Source organism: Silene latifolia, chromosome 7, assembly GCF_048544455.1.
Source record: "Silene latifolia isolate original U9 population chromosome 7, ASM4854445v1, whole genome shotgun sequence".
Classification (NCBI taxonomy): domain Eukaryota; kingdom Viridiplantae; phylum Streptophyta; class Magnoliopsida; order Caryophyllales; family Caryophyllaceae; genus Silene; species Silene latifolia.
The window spans coordinates 16,367,997-16,383,634 of NC_133532.1; the positions used below are offsets into that span (position 1 = coordinate 16,367,997).

Consider the following 15,638-nt stretch of genomic DNA (forward strand, 5'->3'; position numbering starts at 1 on the left):
GTGTACAGCATAATAATAATAATAATAATACAGCATAATAATAATAATAATAATAATGACTAGACTTGTTTTCGACAATCGTTACTGTATATTGCATAACAATAATTGCTGGAGGGAAAGGTTGCAAATTTGTAGTCTAATGTGTGAACAAACCACAGGCTCTCTATAGTAAGTATTATTAAATAAATAAATAAAAATTAAAAGAAACAATTGTATTACATAAATTAACGGCATTTACAAGAGTTAGACCACAGGCTTCATGTTTTTTTCTTCTATAAATATCGGGATGATGATCAATCAGATCCTAATAACTGTGTATGCTATATTTATACTCAGGCTATGACATTATGTTACAAAACTCATAATTTACAAACCCAGATTGTAGTAGTAACTATTATGCAGATCATTCGCCTTCTGGTTTGTACAAACATCAACTGACATATGTAGTAGAATATGCGTGCCTGATATCGTACGATTAGACCATTATATGCATCATGGCTGTCTTTTCTCGCCGGAATTTCGATTAGATCACGACTTTTCGTGCTCAAACGTTGCCAAGCGAGAGTCGGATAAGACAGAAAACATCTGCGTGTCTACAAAAAGCTGCAAATGGGATAACCAAACACCACAAACAATGAAGTCCTTGTTTCAACGCAGTACACAAAGAGATCGTGATACAGACAACCCTTGACGAAAATTGCATCAAATGAAGTCTACTTTACGAAAACAAACAAACTATTTTAGGGTCATTTAATTCCATCATAATGCATAACCAAAAAAATTGGGAATCTTTGATACCATTGAAAATGCAAAAACTTCTCAAAACACTTCTCAAAGACACTTCTCAAAGAATAAGTTGCCTTTAAAAATGTTTTGATTTTGATAAAACAAGATGGAGCTAGAGCCATGGAAGACAAACCTTGATAAAAGATCGATCTCTGCCAGGGAAGGAATCAATAAAACTATCCTTCAGAAGTAGGGAGACCTACAATCAAGAAATAAGTGAGAAAATGAATTTCTCAAACTTTTTGCTCACAATAGTAGCATCAAACTCTTTTCACTCACCCGATCATTGTTTGATTGTACACTGGTGATGGAATAAGACCTGAAATCCGCACATAGGGATTCCATGTATCTGTTCATTACGTCTGTAAATTTTGTTGCAGCTTCAGCCTGTAAGTAAACATGCACGCTATTAAGATGAGGCTTGAAAACAATTAAGAGAAGATGAAACCATGGTATTAGATCTCCGTTTGGGACTTGATCTTGGAAACAGGCATCCAACCTGATCTCGGTCTTTGTGCCATAAATGTGGCCCATACTGACACAAAAGGTTATTGGAGTTGATCGAATGTGGACTCGGGCCGGGCTTAACATGGATTTTGTGGCTAACGAAAAAGCAGATTAACAGATTATGGACAATTAGCGGGGTAGGCATAACTTCTTTTGCAGGGGCGGATAAGTCAGGTCCAATGTGCGGTAGGACTCTGATTTAATTTAAATTTGAATAATGTACATGGAGGAGACCTCTTGTTCCCAAACTACGGCACAGCACAGCTACATTTTACATTTTGGATGGTAATAATACGACGGAGATACAACGTGATGTCAAAACTCAAAGACGGATAGAACTTCCAAAACAACGATATAAAACGTGGAGTCTTTTTTTTTACTTGACAAGCTCTCTAGTTTTCATCATATTTCTATATAAATATTGGTTTCGTGTGTAAAACACATTTAAAAAAATTAAACGGGATAGAGGAAGTAGTATTTCTATAATGAGAAATACGTAATTACCTGCACTTCATTACACTTGTATACAGGATGCTTTTCAGCTACTCTGAATTGACTAGCCAATGCAGCGTGGATTGGACGGAGTTCGGAATAGAGCTCCTTGCGTCGAGGAAGTAATGGCAAGGAGCACGTCTTCACCTACAAGAATATAAATTTGCAGTTTCTCCATATTACAAGTCACACATGAAAACCAAGAAATTTAGTAAAATAGATTGCCATTTTGGGAGAATGGAAAGATATTGTGCCGCATCAGATTTTTGATCTCGTGAACAATTTTCCATATTAGTATCCTGGCAATCACTATTGGCCATCAATTGGGATGCAAGGGTAGGCGGCAAACATTACGAAAGAAGAGAGATCGTAGTAATCGTGAAACATTACGTTACTAGAGCCTTGAGGTAGATATGTTTAACAACAACAAATCCTTGGTCCTAATAGACGATGTGAACTACAATAATGGGAAAAAGGGAGAAAGGGGAAAGCAGAATGAAGGAAATGAAGCACGATAGACTAAACAAGTGTAAAAAGGGGAAAGGCACAAAATGAAGAGCATGTTCTCACAAACATAAGCAGATATTTATATGGGTGAAGTAAGTGCATGAAAAATCTAGGGAAAAAGTAATAAGGGAAGGATAGCTAAGAGATTAAGTACTAAAGTATAAATTTTTAGGTTGAATTTCAACGGAAACTAAAGCCAGAAAAAAAAAAAGATGCAACGAGACAAAAAATGACGCCCAACTCCATTCTCGACGTAAATTCCTCCCTCCAATCAACCCACTTTAACACCAACTTTTCTTCAATCTTGCGTAGACCCATACTGCTTTCAGCCACCATTATCTATATTTTCTACCCCTCGCAAATCCCAATCTTTTCATTTTCTACACTTCAATCCTTCTAAACAGTGCACCACCTGGTCTGTCGCTAAAGAGCAAAACCATCTAAAGCGATTCGCCTCAGACCTCAGCTAATCTTTAAGAGATGCAACTCCTATATATTCAACGCCCCATTCCTCAACTCAATCTTTACATGTACAGCAAAACATCCACAATTGCATATAATAGATTCATCGTCAATATTCATTCAGTAAACATGAAATCAGTGATCAATATCAGTTGATGACTGCACTAAGCGGAGCCTAAGCATTTTCGTTTCCTTGATCACATGCTCCAAATAACAGTGTGTGGCATAATTATAGATATCCAAGAATGCATACCTGGTCTTTTCCCACATTGACATGGACAAGATTAGAAGTCTTCATCTTCAAGTCTTCTGGTTTATTCTGTATTCCAACCTGCAAGCGAAATCGTTACGGAAGCTATAAAATGATAACATTATAATGTACTAGAACATGAAGTTGCCTTGCCAATACTAAGAATGAAATAAATATGAATGTGAAGTGGCCAATGACAAAAAGACATGCTTTCACTATGACAAGAGCATAAAACAGGATGTCTTTCACTATAAAGAGTCATTTTTGGCATTTTAAGCACATAAATCAGACATATCTTGATTTCTGGGTGCGACATTGACCATTGAAAACAGCTGCTTGGAAGGGGTGATGGAATGTCAGATTGTCAAAGGAGCCATCATAATTAACATCCTCTTCTTTTTCAAATTTGAGTACTCAACTGATTTAGCTTGACCAATATGTACAGACCCAAATTAAAAGGTATCTACAATGCATGTGACAATTATTTAAAACTTACAATGTAAGGAACCGGAGCGTCAAGAAAATCAATCATCTTCTCTGGGAGAATCTGTAATAATTATTTAAAGCCCAATAACAAAAAGATCAGTGACAAAATCAATACTATATATTAATTCCAGAAACCAAGGGACTTACATGTAATTAAATAAATCTATGCACATAAATTATACTATATAGTTTTAAATCGCTAGCGCCGTATGATGGACCTGAACAAGGGACTTCAATGTAAATATTATATAGTTTTGATTAAAAGTATAAATTTAGAGAATATTAGAATATGGCGAGTTTCTTTAAATAAACGGGTCCCACTTATGGTATTAATTAGTATAAATATGTTAATTATTTAACATACATAAATATAATATAAGTATATGTTATATTTTGGAAACTATTAAAAGGTAAGTAAATCAATTCAGATGTCCAAAAAATATAATATTACATAATTCATTAGATTTGTAATTTAATTAGTAAATAATAATGATTACTCTTAAATAATATTCTAATCTAATATTTCAGAATTATTTAAATATATAACTCTAATACAACTAGATAATCAACTATTATAATAGTAACCTCCTATGTGAGTAGTAAAAGCAACAATAATATATAACAACAGGAGTAGTGATAGTCATACTAGTAGCAATGGGAGTCGGGAGTAGTGAAATTAACAATAATAAATGCGGGAGTAGTGAAAGAAAAAATAATGACGGCGGGAGAAGTGAAAGTAATAATAATCACAACACATGTAATGAAAGTAGCAGTAGAAACAACAGAAAGAGTATGAAAAATTAACTAACAATTCGATTTTAAGAAAATATTAATTAATTTAAATATACAGCTTGACAAAACTAACGGGTTAACCGTAAAAATAGCAGAAATAGTAAAACAAACAACAGTAACCGAAGAAGTAGTGAACGTAATAGTATTAACAGGGGATGTAGTGAAACTAATAATATTAACAGCGGGAGAGGTGAACGTGTCTCATAATTTGTTGATTAATTTTACCTCTCATCATAATTTCAAAATATATAAATTGTAAATGTATGTGTTAACCAAATTTAGAGAAATCATATTTCATAGAAAATAAAATTTAAACTTTAAATAAAAGTAGCCCGGGCGTAGCCGGGCACCAAACCTAGTAATTCCCAAATTGTGGGAAAATAATTACGGAATACCAGAAACCTCTAAGCCCGCCTACTTAGCGTTACAGCTCAAATTACCTTTACACCCTTTAGTATTTTCACATAAGTTACCCCTACCCTTTCCAGCAACCTCTAACCCCACCTACTTAGCGTTCTCAAAGGCAACAAGTAGGGGATGGGACGTGTGGGAAAGTTGATGTATGGGTGACACAAATGGTGTTTAGGCAGTGTGGCCGTGGAGAGAGGGGGTGAGGGACAGGTAAAGTATGGATTTCATGCTTAAAAATTTCAGAGAGAAAGTTTTAATGGAATCAAGCTGAGACGCCCCAATTTCATAATCAAGTTAGACTTATACCATAGTTGGGATTACCATTATACCTGACACATTATCCAATCCGAATAACCTGTCGTAAATACCCCAACCAAAACCCAAATAACCTGACATGACACGAATTTTGTCGGTTCCGATAGGACCCTAGCCGAAATTATCCAAAATGAATAATTTGAAATCACGCTTAGCATGCATTGATCCCGATTGAGCTTACTGGTAATGAAAATGGTCTGCCGTCACTCTGACCTTAACTGACTCATACCCGAAATGAACCGATAAAAGCAAACCCGAAATTAACAGAAGCTAAATGACCCGCATGGGGGAACAGCCGTGTTTGACACTCCCTTAATGACCCACCCCAGAATCTACCACAATGACCCGTTACCCAGGTCCCATTACCACCCCCTCCTCTCTACTACAATGCACCATTCCCAAGTGAAATCAAATGCAAAGGAAAGAGTATTTCAACTTTGTTCACAACGGACGGAGGTAAATTTACTTGCTGACGTAATAAGTAGAAGTTCTTATGGTACTAATTGCACTTCAACTGAAAAACTTATGCAACAATTTTCCCACACTCTGTTGCAAGCTGTGAAAAGTGGCTTTTAACAATGTTGATTTAACCTTATCAAAGCAGCTTAACACTGCGGTAGTTATATACTTCCTCCGCTCCATTTGTTTCTTTACGTTTGCTTTTTCGGCACTATTCATTAGTAAGGAGAATCTCCAATACAACTTATAATATATAACATAAAAGATAGTCATGTGAGATCTTGTTTAGATCGTCTCACCGAATGGAGTATGAAAAGCAAACTTCTATAATTTTTAGTAACATGTAGATGAAGATATGAAAGAAAACGTGCATTGACATATGTGTATAAAGCAAACGTAAAGAATTAAATGGAACGGAGGAAGTACAAGATAAGAAATACTGATCTAGCAGCAAGCAAATATTGATTATAAAGTGGGCACCCCGAGACTGTGATAGACTAGATAGCAGACAACATGTAAAAGCAACGCAATAATATCATACAGGTGTACGAAACAATGATGGAGTAGTGAATAACAAAAAATGAAGCAGAAGAGGCCAGTGCGTCAATGATGTGAAAATAATATCAACTCACCGGTAAAAGGAGACTCTGCCATTCAAATGGACAGATCATGGGGATGAGCGACAGCACCACAGCAGAGAGAATACCCTGTAGAAGACAAAGTAACCAAGGAGAACACAGCAGTTATACTCAAATCCAGCAAAAGAAATAGAACAGATTTCTTGGCATCTCGAAGTTTAATGCACCTACATACGGTCACAAATAGAATTGCCAAACAGTCATTTATGTCGGGGTCCAATTAAGTCACTGCCGGTGTATTATCATCAGGTTATTATGGGTTCAGGTCACTTTGGGTGTGCTTTAATGGGTCGTTCTGTTTCCGGGTCAGTGTTTACTGGTCATGTCAGTAAAGCCATTTTTGAGTCGCTTCAAATTCTGGCTGCTAAAGTTCTTTTTCTCAAAGTAGTCACTTTGCGTCATTTAGTCACAAATAACTTTTGTAATAGTATTTTAGTTAGCTGCAAAATTTCCATTTCGGTTTCATCATTAAACTCCCTAAGATTTTTACTATTAACGGTTCACTCAACAACATAGTCCTGAACGTTCTCCCTGCAACAGCCTGTAACGTCCTCATTGCAATAGCATAAACGTCCCCAATAAACAAATATATTTCTTTGTCAGTCTTCTCCAGTTCCAACTCAGACTTGGTGGCTCATCAATTTCGTCAAAACATCTATTCTCTCATCATGCAAGCCAAATTTGAAATAAAATAACAGGACCACCCCGATAAGTTTGCATCATATTGTATTATTAGAGAAAAACCTTGATAGGTGACAATCAAAGTTGATCTATCACTAAGATGCACAATTTTTCAGCTCAAGGCAGCAAAAAATAACACTAAGACCTTACGGACTTAAGCCCTAACAAAACCAAACATGCACTACAAATCAATCATAAGTTTCTCGCAAAACATCTGAAGACAATCATAGAGTTTCTTTGCAGAAAAGAATAACTGACCAGATTAGGGCATACAACAATGACCTGTTTCTCCAGCAACACTCCTGTGAGCAAAGCTAAAATCTGAAAAACAGAAAATGTGATGTGGTCATACTAAATATTAATAGTAGGTCTTCAAATTACCGACTAGTTCAAAAGTATATAGAGTGTATATCAATTTGTACAGTTGCAGTTAAATATCTAAATAAAAAGAAAATTAGGAAGGAGCAAAGCATTTGAAAAAATTACTTCAAATAATTGTAAACTAGGGGTTGGAAAACTTTAGACCCTACGATCAATGAATACCCACAGATACAAACATTTCAGTACAAATTAACATTGTTATGTACTTATGTATAAAAAAATAATGTACACATAAAAAGCTATTGCATCGGCCCAATTCAAGAAGTGCATCTTTATGAAGTCATGTACAATACAAAAAGGTACTACTATTTTCTTCCAAGAAAGAGTAATTTCTCCAACATGCTAACTATCTTATTACGACTATGACTACTATACATCATCATCACCACCACCACCACCACCAATAACAACAGAAATAGGGCCTTCATCCCAAATTGATTTGGGGTTGGCTAACACGAATGATGATGAATCATTTGAAATCGTCAATGACACGTAAAATGAAGAAAGAAAAAGTAAAGGAAAATACGACTGGTTCTCAATACACATGTAGCTAACAAAGTCAACAAGATGTAGGAAACTTCTTTTACAAAAATAAGAAAGTTGAAAAAAAAATACTCCCTCCTATTCTCAATAACTCTCCCCCTTTCCTTGTTCATCTATTCACAATACTCTCCCTATTTCTTTTTTTGGTAAACTTTTATACTTATTTTAATCACTTCACCCCACAACAATACCCACACTTTATCTTATTTTAATCACCTTACCCCACAACAATACTTATTTTAATTACCTCACCCCACAGTAATACCACACAATACCTTCCCTCTCTCCAATCTACTACCTCCACTACAATACTTTACCATATAATACTCCCTTCCTTAATTCTTATGCCCTCCATGAATAGGGATGGTTATTGAGAATAGGAGGGAGTAACATAGTTTATGCAGAAACTTATGTAAGAGTTATGTATTAAGTCAACAACAATTAATATTCATAAGAGAATTACATTGTCAAGAGAAAGGGCACGGCAGAGGGTTGCAGTTGTCCAAACAGATAATTCGACAGCTTCCTCAGCAGCTGCTAACCTTGCATTAACCTGAAACTCAGAACCTTAGACACAACCCTGGCAAATGAGACACTTGTAGAAGATAATAAAGCCATGCAAAACCATACTTCTGCAGATTTCACAGGATCATGCACGTCTGTATCTAAGAAACTGTCAACTGATTCAAGATCAGAAACTGAACGGCGTGTGTATTGGATAGCTTGCAGGTGTTCAAGAGGCTGGAAAACCATATCGCTCCCCCGTTCAGGAATAGGCATAGCTCCATAAGCAAAAACTATTTGTAGCAAATCGTTCTTATTATCCTGCAAGTGAAACCGCAACAAACTGAAGTGTAAACCACCACCTTCATACATCAATAGTAGCAACTTTCAATAAGAGGATTAAGATAACAAACCTTAGCCCATTCCATAGTCATGAAATCGCCAGAATAGTCACTTTCTTGGTTAGAGAAACAATCGTTATCTTCATCCACACTTCTTACTGAACTGTCAGAACAGACAAGGATAACTGTAGGTTATATTACAAAAACTAATATGAGACTGTTGTATGCATTTGATGATCTTAATTCACGTTGAACCGGTTGTATGGACAAAGTAGTGAAAGCCAAGAAGTGCTCGTGGTTGTTGGTAGTAGGGGGGGAAGCTTACCCCTATGTTAAAATAGGCACAGAGGCTATTTCTAAGAGAGTTATAATGAAACTTGCATTGGGAGTTGTATCCTATGGCCTCTCTTCCAAAGTACAAGAAACACAAACCAGTTTAATAAGCCATTTTGCTTAATTGGAAATAGATAATATTGTTACCTCACTTGTTCTAAGAGAATTCATGTAAAAGGATAATTATGAGGCTACAGCCTTCAGGAACTGGGTACGTTGAAACATGTAAAAAACTAGGTTTCTGTAAAGTCAAAGATAGAAAATCTAACTGAACCACCTGTATAATGACAAAGAACTGTTGCTTCTCTCCATTTTCGGGTTATCCGAGTGAGATGACAAAGTGGCCTCAGGGGAATTTGCTCCATTTTCATAAAGTCCACCAAAACCGTTGGCACGACCTTCAGATACATCAGAAGAATGATCATCAGAATCTTGAGGGCTTGTCCGCCCATCTGCCTCTTTCGCAGGACTGAACTCTGAGATTTCACTAGTAGACCCACTTGATGGTGGAGACTCCAGGGTCTTTGGGGAAATTATTGGGGCCCCATCATCAGGAATAATACCAGCTGCGGCAGCCGTGAGGGCTACTGCACTATCAACAGGTATTGCTGATGACATCCAATCTCCAAGGCCTTCCCTCTTTGGTGAATCAAAATTCCCATGAAACTGATCCTGCTCTCTTGAAATGGAAGGGGAGTAATCATATAGAGTCATCTCAGTGACAAACTGGGTTATCCGATTCAGACGCTCTTGTGCAACAATACTGCCACAAAAAAAAAAGTAATTTATAAATATTCAATAGAAAGATAATCAAACATGGCAAGGAATTTATTTATTTTTATTTTTTTGGTGTAAAAAAAGGTTCAAGCGCAGTCTTAATGCTAATGGATTTCAAACCAAGGTCATGAGTACCAACATGAAATAGCTGTACTTTATGAGATCATGATAGAAAAAGAGGGGAGAGGCAGGAAATAGGAAAACCTGTTAAGCATCTCATAATGAAGCTCAAAGAAAGGAACTCTAGTGATCAAACAATAGCAGCGAGGAGCAGAAACTAAAAACCGGCTGCCCCCCAGAGACGATTGAGACAGGGGTGATGAATAACCAAAGATAGCTGGTGGCCTCTGTACAATTTCTGGCACTTGTAGGCAAACACCATACATTGTTCCATTATTAGCAGCCTGGTCCACGAAAGGTAATGTCCAGTATCAAGTATCAACCATCACAAGAATTCATTTTTGCATGACAAAGATACAGAGAAACACTTCTATTTGCTTCTCCGAGGTTGCAAGTTCTGTGTCACACTTGAACAAGAAATATCACTACACAGTCAGAAGGGAACATTTAGGGTCTCACCTTAAGTGAGAAAACAAAGGCCAAATCATCTCTTCCCATGTGCTCCTGTATTAATTCAGGGCAAAGACCAATAAAAAGATTAGCAGGTACAAATATGCAACCGATACATGACACTAGGCAAGTAATCTAACACGTGAACAAAGTAAGCAGAAAATCACTTCTAACTTTGATAGCTTTGCATGATACCAGAATAAAGGTTTCACTGAATAGTAGAACACAACATAACTCAACTACCACGTTAGTTATGCTAATCTCATCTTGGTTGTTTAATCCTACTCCACTAGTCCACTCAGTTGAGACTTGGCAATGCCGACGTCACAAACACGCGAGAATCACCTCTAATAATATCAAACATGCATATCTTAATCCTATCATGTATGCAATAAGAACCAAAAGAGATAAAGTACACCTCAAAATGATCAACCCTTCAGAGAAATTGATTCACCACACCCAATTTATACTCACATACATTAGGCAACAATTTCTCTGGACTAAAGAGTCACATATCTTATGCACATATGCGGATATGCCCATTAACTGAATAATGAATCTACCTGTCCATAAACAAGGGAGTTTAAGTCACTCAGGGATGGAGATCTCTCCATTAGCCGAGCCTGCAGTTTTACAAAGAAATATGCTGTAAGAGAAGATGCATAAAAATCATGCTAACTAAAGAAGAGTTCAGCATATGATATCAGCCACTATCAGTGAAAAGATTTGGAAAGCATAAAAATGTGAAAAGACTGAAAAGGGCAGAGCCAAACAAATCATCCAAAACAGGAAAGACTACTAGAGTCTAGGCAAATTTATCCATACGACCAGTTACTTATTAGAGACGCCAAATAGCACACTTGAAGCGTAATATCAGGCATAGATCGAATAATACAAGAGCATATCAATTATAACTCAATTATAGAAATCTAAAGATAAGCCGACATAAAACTAATTGATCATGAGCATAGCACAAACATATACTGTCTATAATACCAAACCTTCATGTAATATCACCCAAAACTATTTAGCTCTGGAGCAAACATAACAAGTCAACCAAATTATCAAAAATAATAATCTTGAGTGGAAACTGAGACCTTGACACCTCCAGGAAACGTAAATGCACATAAATCCTTCACGCGCATTGGCAATCTCTTCCCCGGTGGATACTTGAATAATACCTACAGTCAAGATGAGGACCCATTTTAAAGAGGACACGATTATAAAGTTTCAAGAAGGCCTTTAAAATTTCACAAATGAACTGGCATTGCTCTGTTGAAATAAATAAACAAAAATAACTACCGCCTGCAAAAAGTGCATGCCTTGCCGAGTCTCAAAAAATAATTAATCAAGGATCTTTCAATACAAAATCAACCTCCACTAAAAATGTCAACAGTAATTTCTTAGCAGATAAAAGCATAAATAACTCAGGCTCCTAAGAAACATAAGCCATATATGAATTTATAAGTTTCCTTATCAAAATAACTATAGTCAGCAGTCTCAGCACTTTTCATATGAAATTTACGTGTACAGTAAGCAGTTCGTATTACATAATATTCAAACGCTGCAAAGATAAAAATGATCACCCACCTCCGAATACAGGTCATATAGAACTAAATTGTATCCAACTGGAACTACACAATTCAAATATGTACAGCAACGAGTATGTGCATAATATTAGTGACATAATGAAAATATCTAAGCAATTTTCAGAAATAGGAATCAATATATCATGCATCTCGAGAAAACAAATCATTTAAGCTTCGAACCTGAGGATCCAATGAAGGAGGTGAAGGCTCACGATAATATGACGGTCTTCCATCCACTGCATTTGCTCGGATCATATCAGACTCCCACTTTTTCTTTCTAGCAAAGGCATCCTCAACAGCTTCAAGATTGGCATCTGGATGAAGACCCGTGACTATAAAGTGCTCAAATAGCGAAGTAGGCTCCTTGTATTTCGTACGGTCCTAGATAAGCAGTAACATATCCATTACTAATAGCAAAAGAAGTTAACGTTGATTTGAAATACATCCAAAAACTCTACTTCTACATAAGAAATTGATGATAAAAAATCAGTATCACGACAAGTCCCACCAGGTACCAACATATCCTTCCACCAGCGAGAGACCAGACTACTTGGAGATACAATGAAGTAGCAGCAAACATAAACTAATTCTGAGGACTGAAGAATTGCAAAGGAAGGCATAAGGGAAATGAACTTAAGCGGCACTATTTCTAAGCATTATTTTACGTCAGCCTTATTCAGGAGAGAGAAAATTTCTTGCAACACCACTAAGAGACAAAAATAGATTATTCAGAAGAAGAGTCTATATACGGAGTATCATTTAGTTAAAATCTATGAACCATACCAGATGTATTTTGCCTAGCTCTAATGTAAACTTTGACATTAATTCAAGCAACCTTTTTTCATTTTAGACCAAATTGGTTCTTTCTTCATGTATGATCAAAGGCAATCAAAAAAGGTTTTGGCCAAGCTACAAGTTAACCACTAAGATAATGCCCTACAAACTGGTACAAATCGTTTTAGGGACAGTCTATCGAGCTTCTTCATTAAAAACAGATAAATGAATGTCCTTTTTTCACCACAACCACCTCAAAAAAATTCTTTAGTCAATGTAGATAATTAACCACCCATAGCCAATGCCTCTAATTCAGCCCCAGTGCAAGAAGGCTTAGCAGACTCAAACAAACAAGCCTTAGCCTCTTAAATTAAAATTAGTTTCTCAGCCCCAGATAGAGATTGCAAAGAGCTTACTGAGTTCAACCTGCTCGCAGCAAAACTTTTCAGAACTTGAACAAAGGGAACATCCCACTGTGAGACCGACTTAATAATCCATATGATTAAACGAGGAATATCAGCAATTATTATGTATTTGAGTACTGAGCTGGTCTTCGAATGAGAGGGTCTCATACAAGATTAATTATATATTATATATTTGTATGTTCAACTGCTTTAAAATATAGCATTTGTAGTAAATAGCAACACTTGACCATAAAGACTCCAAAGGCTTAATCAAGATGAACATTTATTTTCAACCATTTTCTCCTACTCTACCTTCATCTTTGAGGATGTAAGACCATTGCTCTTAATACTTTTAAGTTTTAACAATAATCTAGCAATAAGAATTCATCCAAGATGCTAAAAAACATCTGTCACACGGCATACATACAAACAACAAGAACTGCAATAAACAAGAATCATGCGCCTGGTTTCATACTTGGTAAATGTGAATCATCAGTTGGCTTATCTAATGGAAAACAATTAAAGGCAACAAAGGAATACAAATAGTTCAATACACGAAATGACGAAAGTACCTGGGTGTGAAGCTGATACCACTGTCGTTTCTGATTTGCCAGAACCTCAGGATTAAAATTGAACTTCCGGTTCTCATACTGGGAATTTCCACCCCATCGCCAAGCCTTAGATAACGAAGTCTTCAAATTCTGAAAGCTATTACTACGTCGGTGTGATTGGCTTACTATTTCACTCTGAGTTTTCCTATGTCCCGTCCAAACTGGTGACGTGTTCGCGCTACCTAAATACTCACTTGCCACCCTGACTGCCTCCTCGGAAATCTGGTGTAAAACCCATAACGGCGAAGCTGGTCTTTCTACATGCAAATCACCATCCTCCTTCAAGTCCATCTTCCTACAATCTTAGCTCACTCTTCATCTTCCAAGCACTAGTTCATTCATTAATACCATTACCGAAACACTAACCCAATATTCCAATTCCAATTCCAACCCCGATATTGGATGACTTACCAATTTACAAAAACCAAAACTAATTAATGTCAACAATTTGATTCTATGACTACGAGATATGGCAAACTTTCTAAAATTACACAAACCCAACAACCATAAAATTCAATCAATACTTTTCCAATATCTCAATTAATCCCCCAATCAAAGAATACATACACCTTGAATAAGAAGTGGAGCAAAGATGTTGTCTTTCTCAACTTATACAATCAATTACCTGTTTACAGAACATCGAAAACGACATTTAAATAAGTTGTCTCAGTCAAATGCAACGTAGCACAACAACAAACCCTACATAAAATATCAATTAAACCATTCACAACCCATGTCATATTTTCAATCAGTCGGTCTTGCTTAAGACCGTCTTAAGATTCTATTTTTGCCTTATTTAAATCGGTTGTGAGTGTTGTCTTAACTTAGGACGGTCTTAACCACGAATTTGTGATTCTCAATACCCTTTATCATAAAGTTCAGAACTTTAAGCTACCCATAACAAAAAAATTGTAAATTTTCAACATATGTACAGATCAAGGAACATAAAACAACCAAAAAAGGGAAAAGGGAAACTAACCCATCAAAATAATTAACAGAAATTAACTTTAGAAGGTTAAAAATTCATACCTTAACATCAAATTAGTATGATTATTGTTGTTATTAGTTATTATATGAGGATGAGGGTGATGATGATTTCCACAGTTGTACAAAGAAACCCAGAAAAAAATGGAAAGATGGAAGAAAAAGAAAAGGAAAAAAAGTGACCAAAAATAGAAGGAAGGAGAAAATGTAAAGGAAAGGTCAAGAGTTTCAACACAAGCAAGTGGCAAGAACACCTTCAAATCATGGCAATAAATATTTTAATATTTAATTAAATTTTAATTAATACAGGTGTCTCCGTCCTAAACTTCCAACGAATAAAATAAGACGGAAGGAGAACTAAAGGTGTGTCTTAAAAATACTCAAATGGGATACTATTATCTTAGCCGTTTTAATGTTAAGACGGATACTCTGTCTTAAACGATAAAATATATATTTTGTTATTAAATAGATATTTTAATAATAAATAAATAATTTAACAATCGGTCTCTCTTCAAACGGGTTATTTTGGTCTGAAATAATAAGATGAGATTTTGCAACTATTTTACAGCCAAATATGATCATTATTGGAAAAACAAAAACAAGTTAACAAAAGTTGTAACATTGATTATACCATTATGCTTATATTTTACCGTAAAATTATCACATATGTCCTTTGATGACCCGTACATTTAATATATGAAAGAGGACCCACAAAGATCAAAGTGCATGGTCACTTGGAAATATGGTCAACGTGGAAAATGGATCATCAAAGCAATTAAAAGTAGGAATATCTACTTGTAAAAGTTGCCGTTTGAGAATATATATTTGTTGTTGAATGAATGATGGAAGTTAATGGGTAGATGAAACTGTTGTGCTTACTAATTTTGGCTTTATTTTCTGGTATTTATTTGTTAGATTTAGGTGAATGCTAAATTAACGCAGTAGGTGAATTATACATCTGATATATTATCACTAATTCATTAGTTTTTGAGCATTATAACAAAAAATTTGAGTTTTGTTTTAAAAATTCTGAGTTTTACT

General features: G+C 35.8%; 1 protein-coding gene across 1 annotated transcript; it reads right to left on the reverse strand.

Annotated features, from left to right (window-relative positions):
- Nucleotides 1-160: 160 nt before the first annotated feature.
- Nucleotides 161-14,865, reverse strand: LOC141591855 (uncharacterized). Its single transcript, XM_074412343.1, has 19 exons — nucleotides 14,643-14,865; nucleotides 13,575-14,238; nucleotides 12,005-12,205; nucleotides 11,333-11,416; nucleotides 10,799-10,858; nucleotides 10,245-10,289; nucleotides 9,870-10,069; nucleotides 9,166-9,651; nucleotides 8,628-8,718; nucleotides 8,341-8,535; nucleotides 8,174-8,263; nucleotides 7,045-7,107; nucleotides 6,100-6,174; nucleotides 3,501-3,551; nucleotides 3,008-3,085; nucleotides 1,798-1,932; nucleotides 1,066-1,173; nucleotides 920-985; nucleotides 161-603 (listed from the first exon to the last, which is right to left on the reverse strand). Exons 2-19 carry the CDS (start codon nucleotides 13,902-13,904, stop codon nucleotides 529-531), a joined length of 2,433 nt encoding a protein of 810 aa, XP_074268444.1. The 5' UTR covers nucleotides 13,905-14,238; nucleotides 14,643-14,865; the 3' UTR covers nucleotides 161-528.
- Nucleotides 14,866-15,638: the final 773 nt, after the last annotated feature.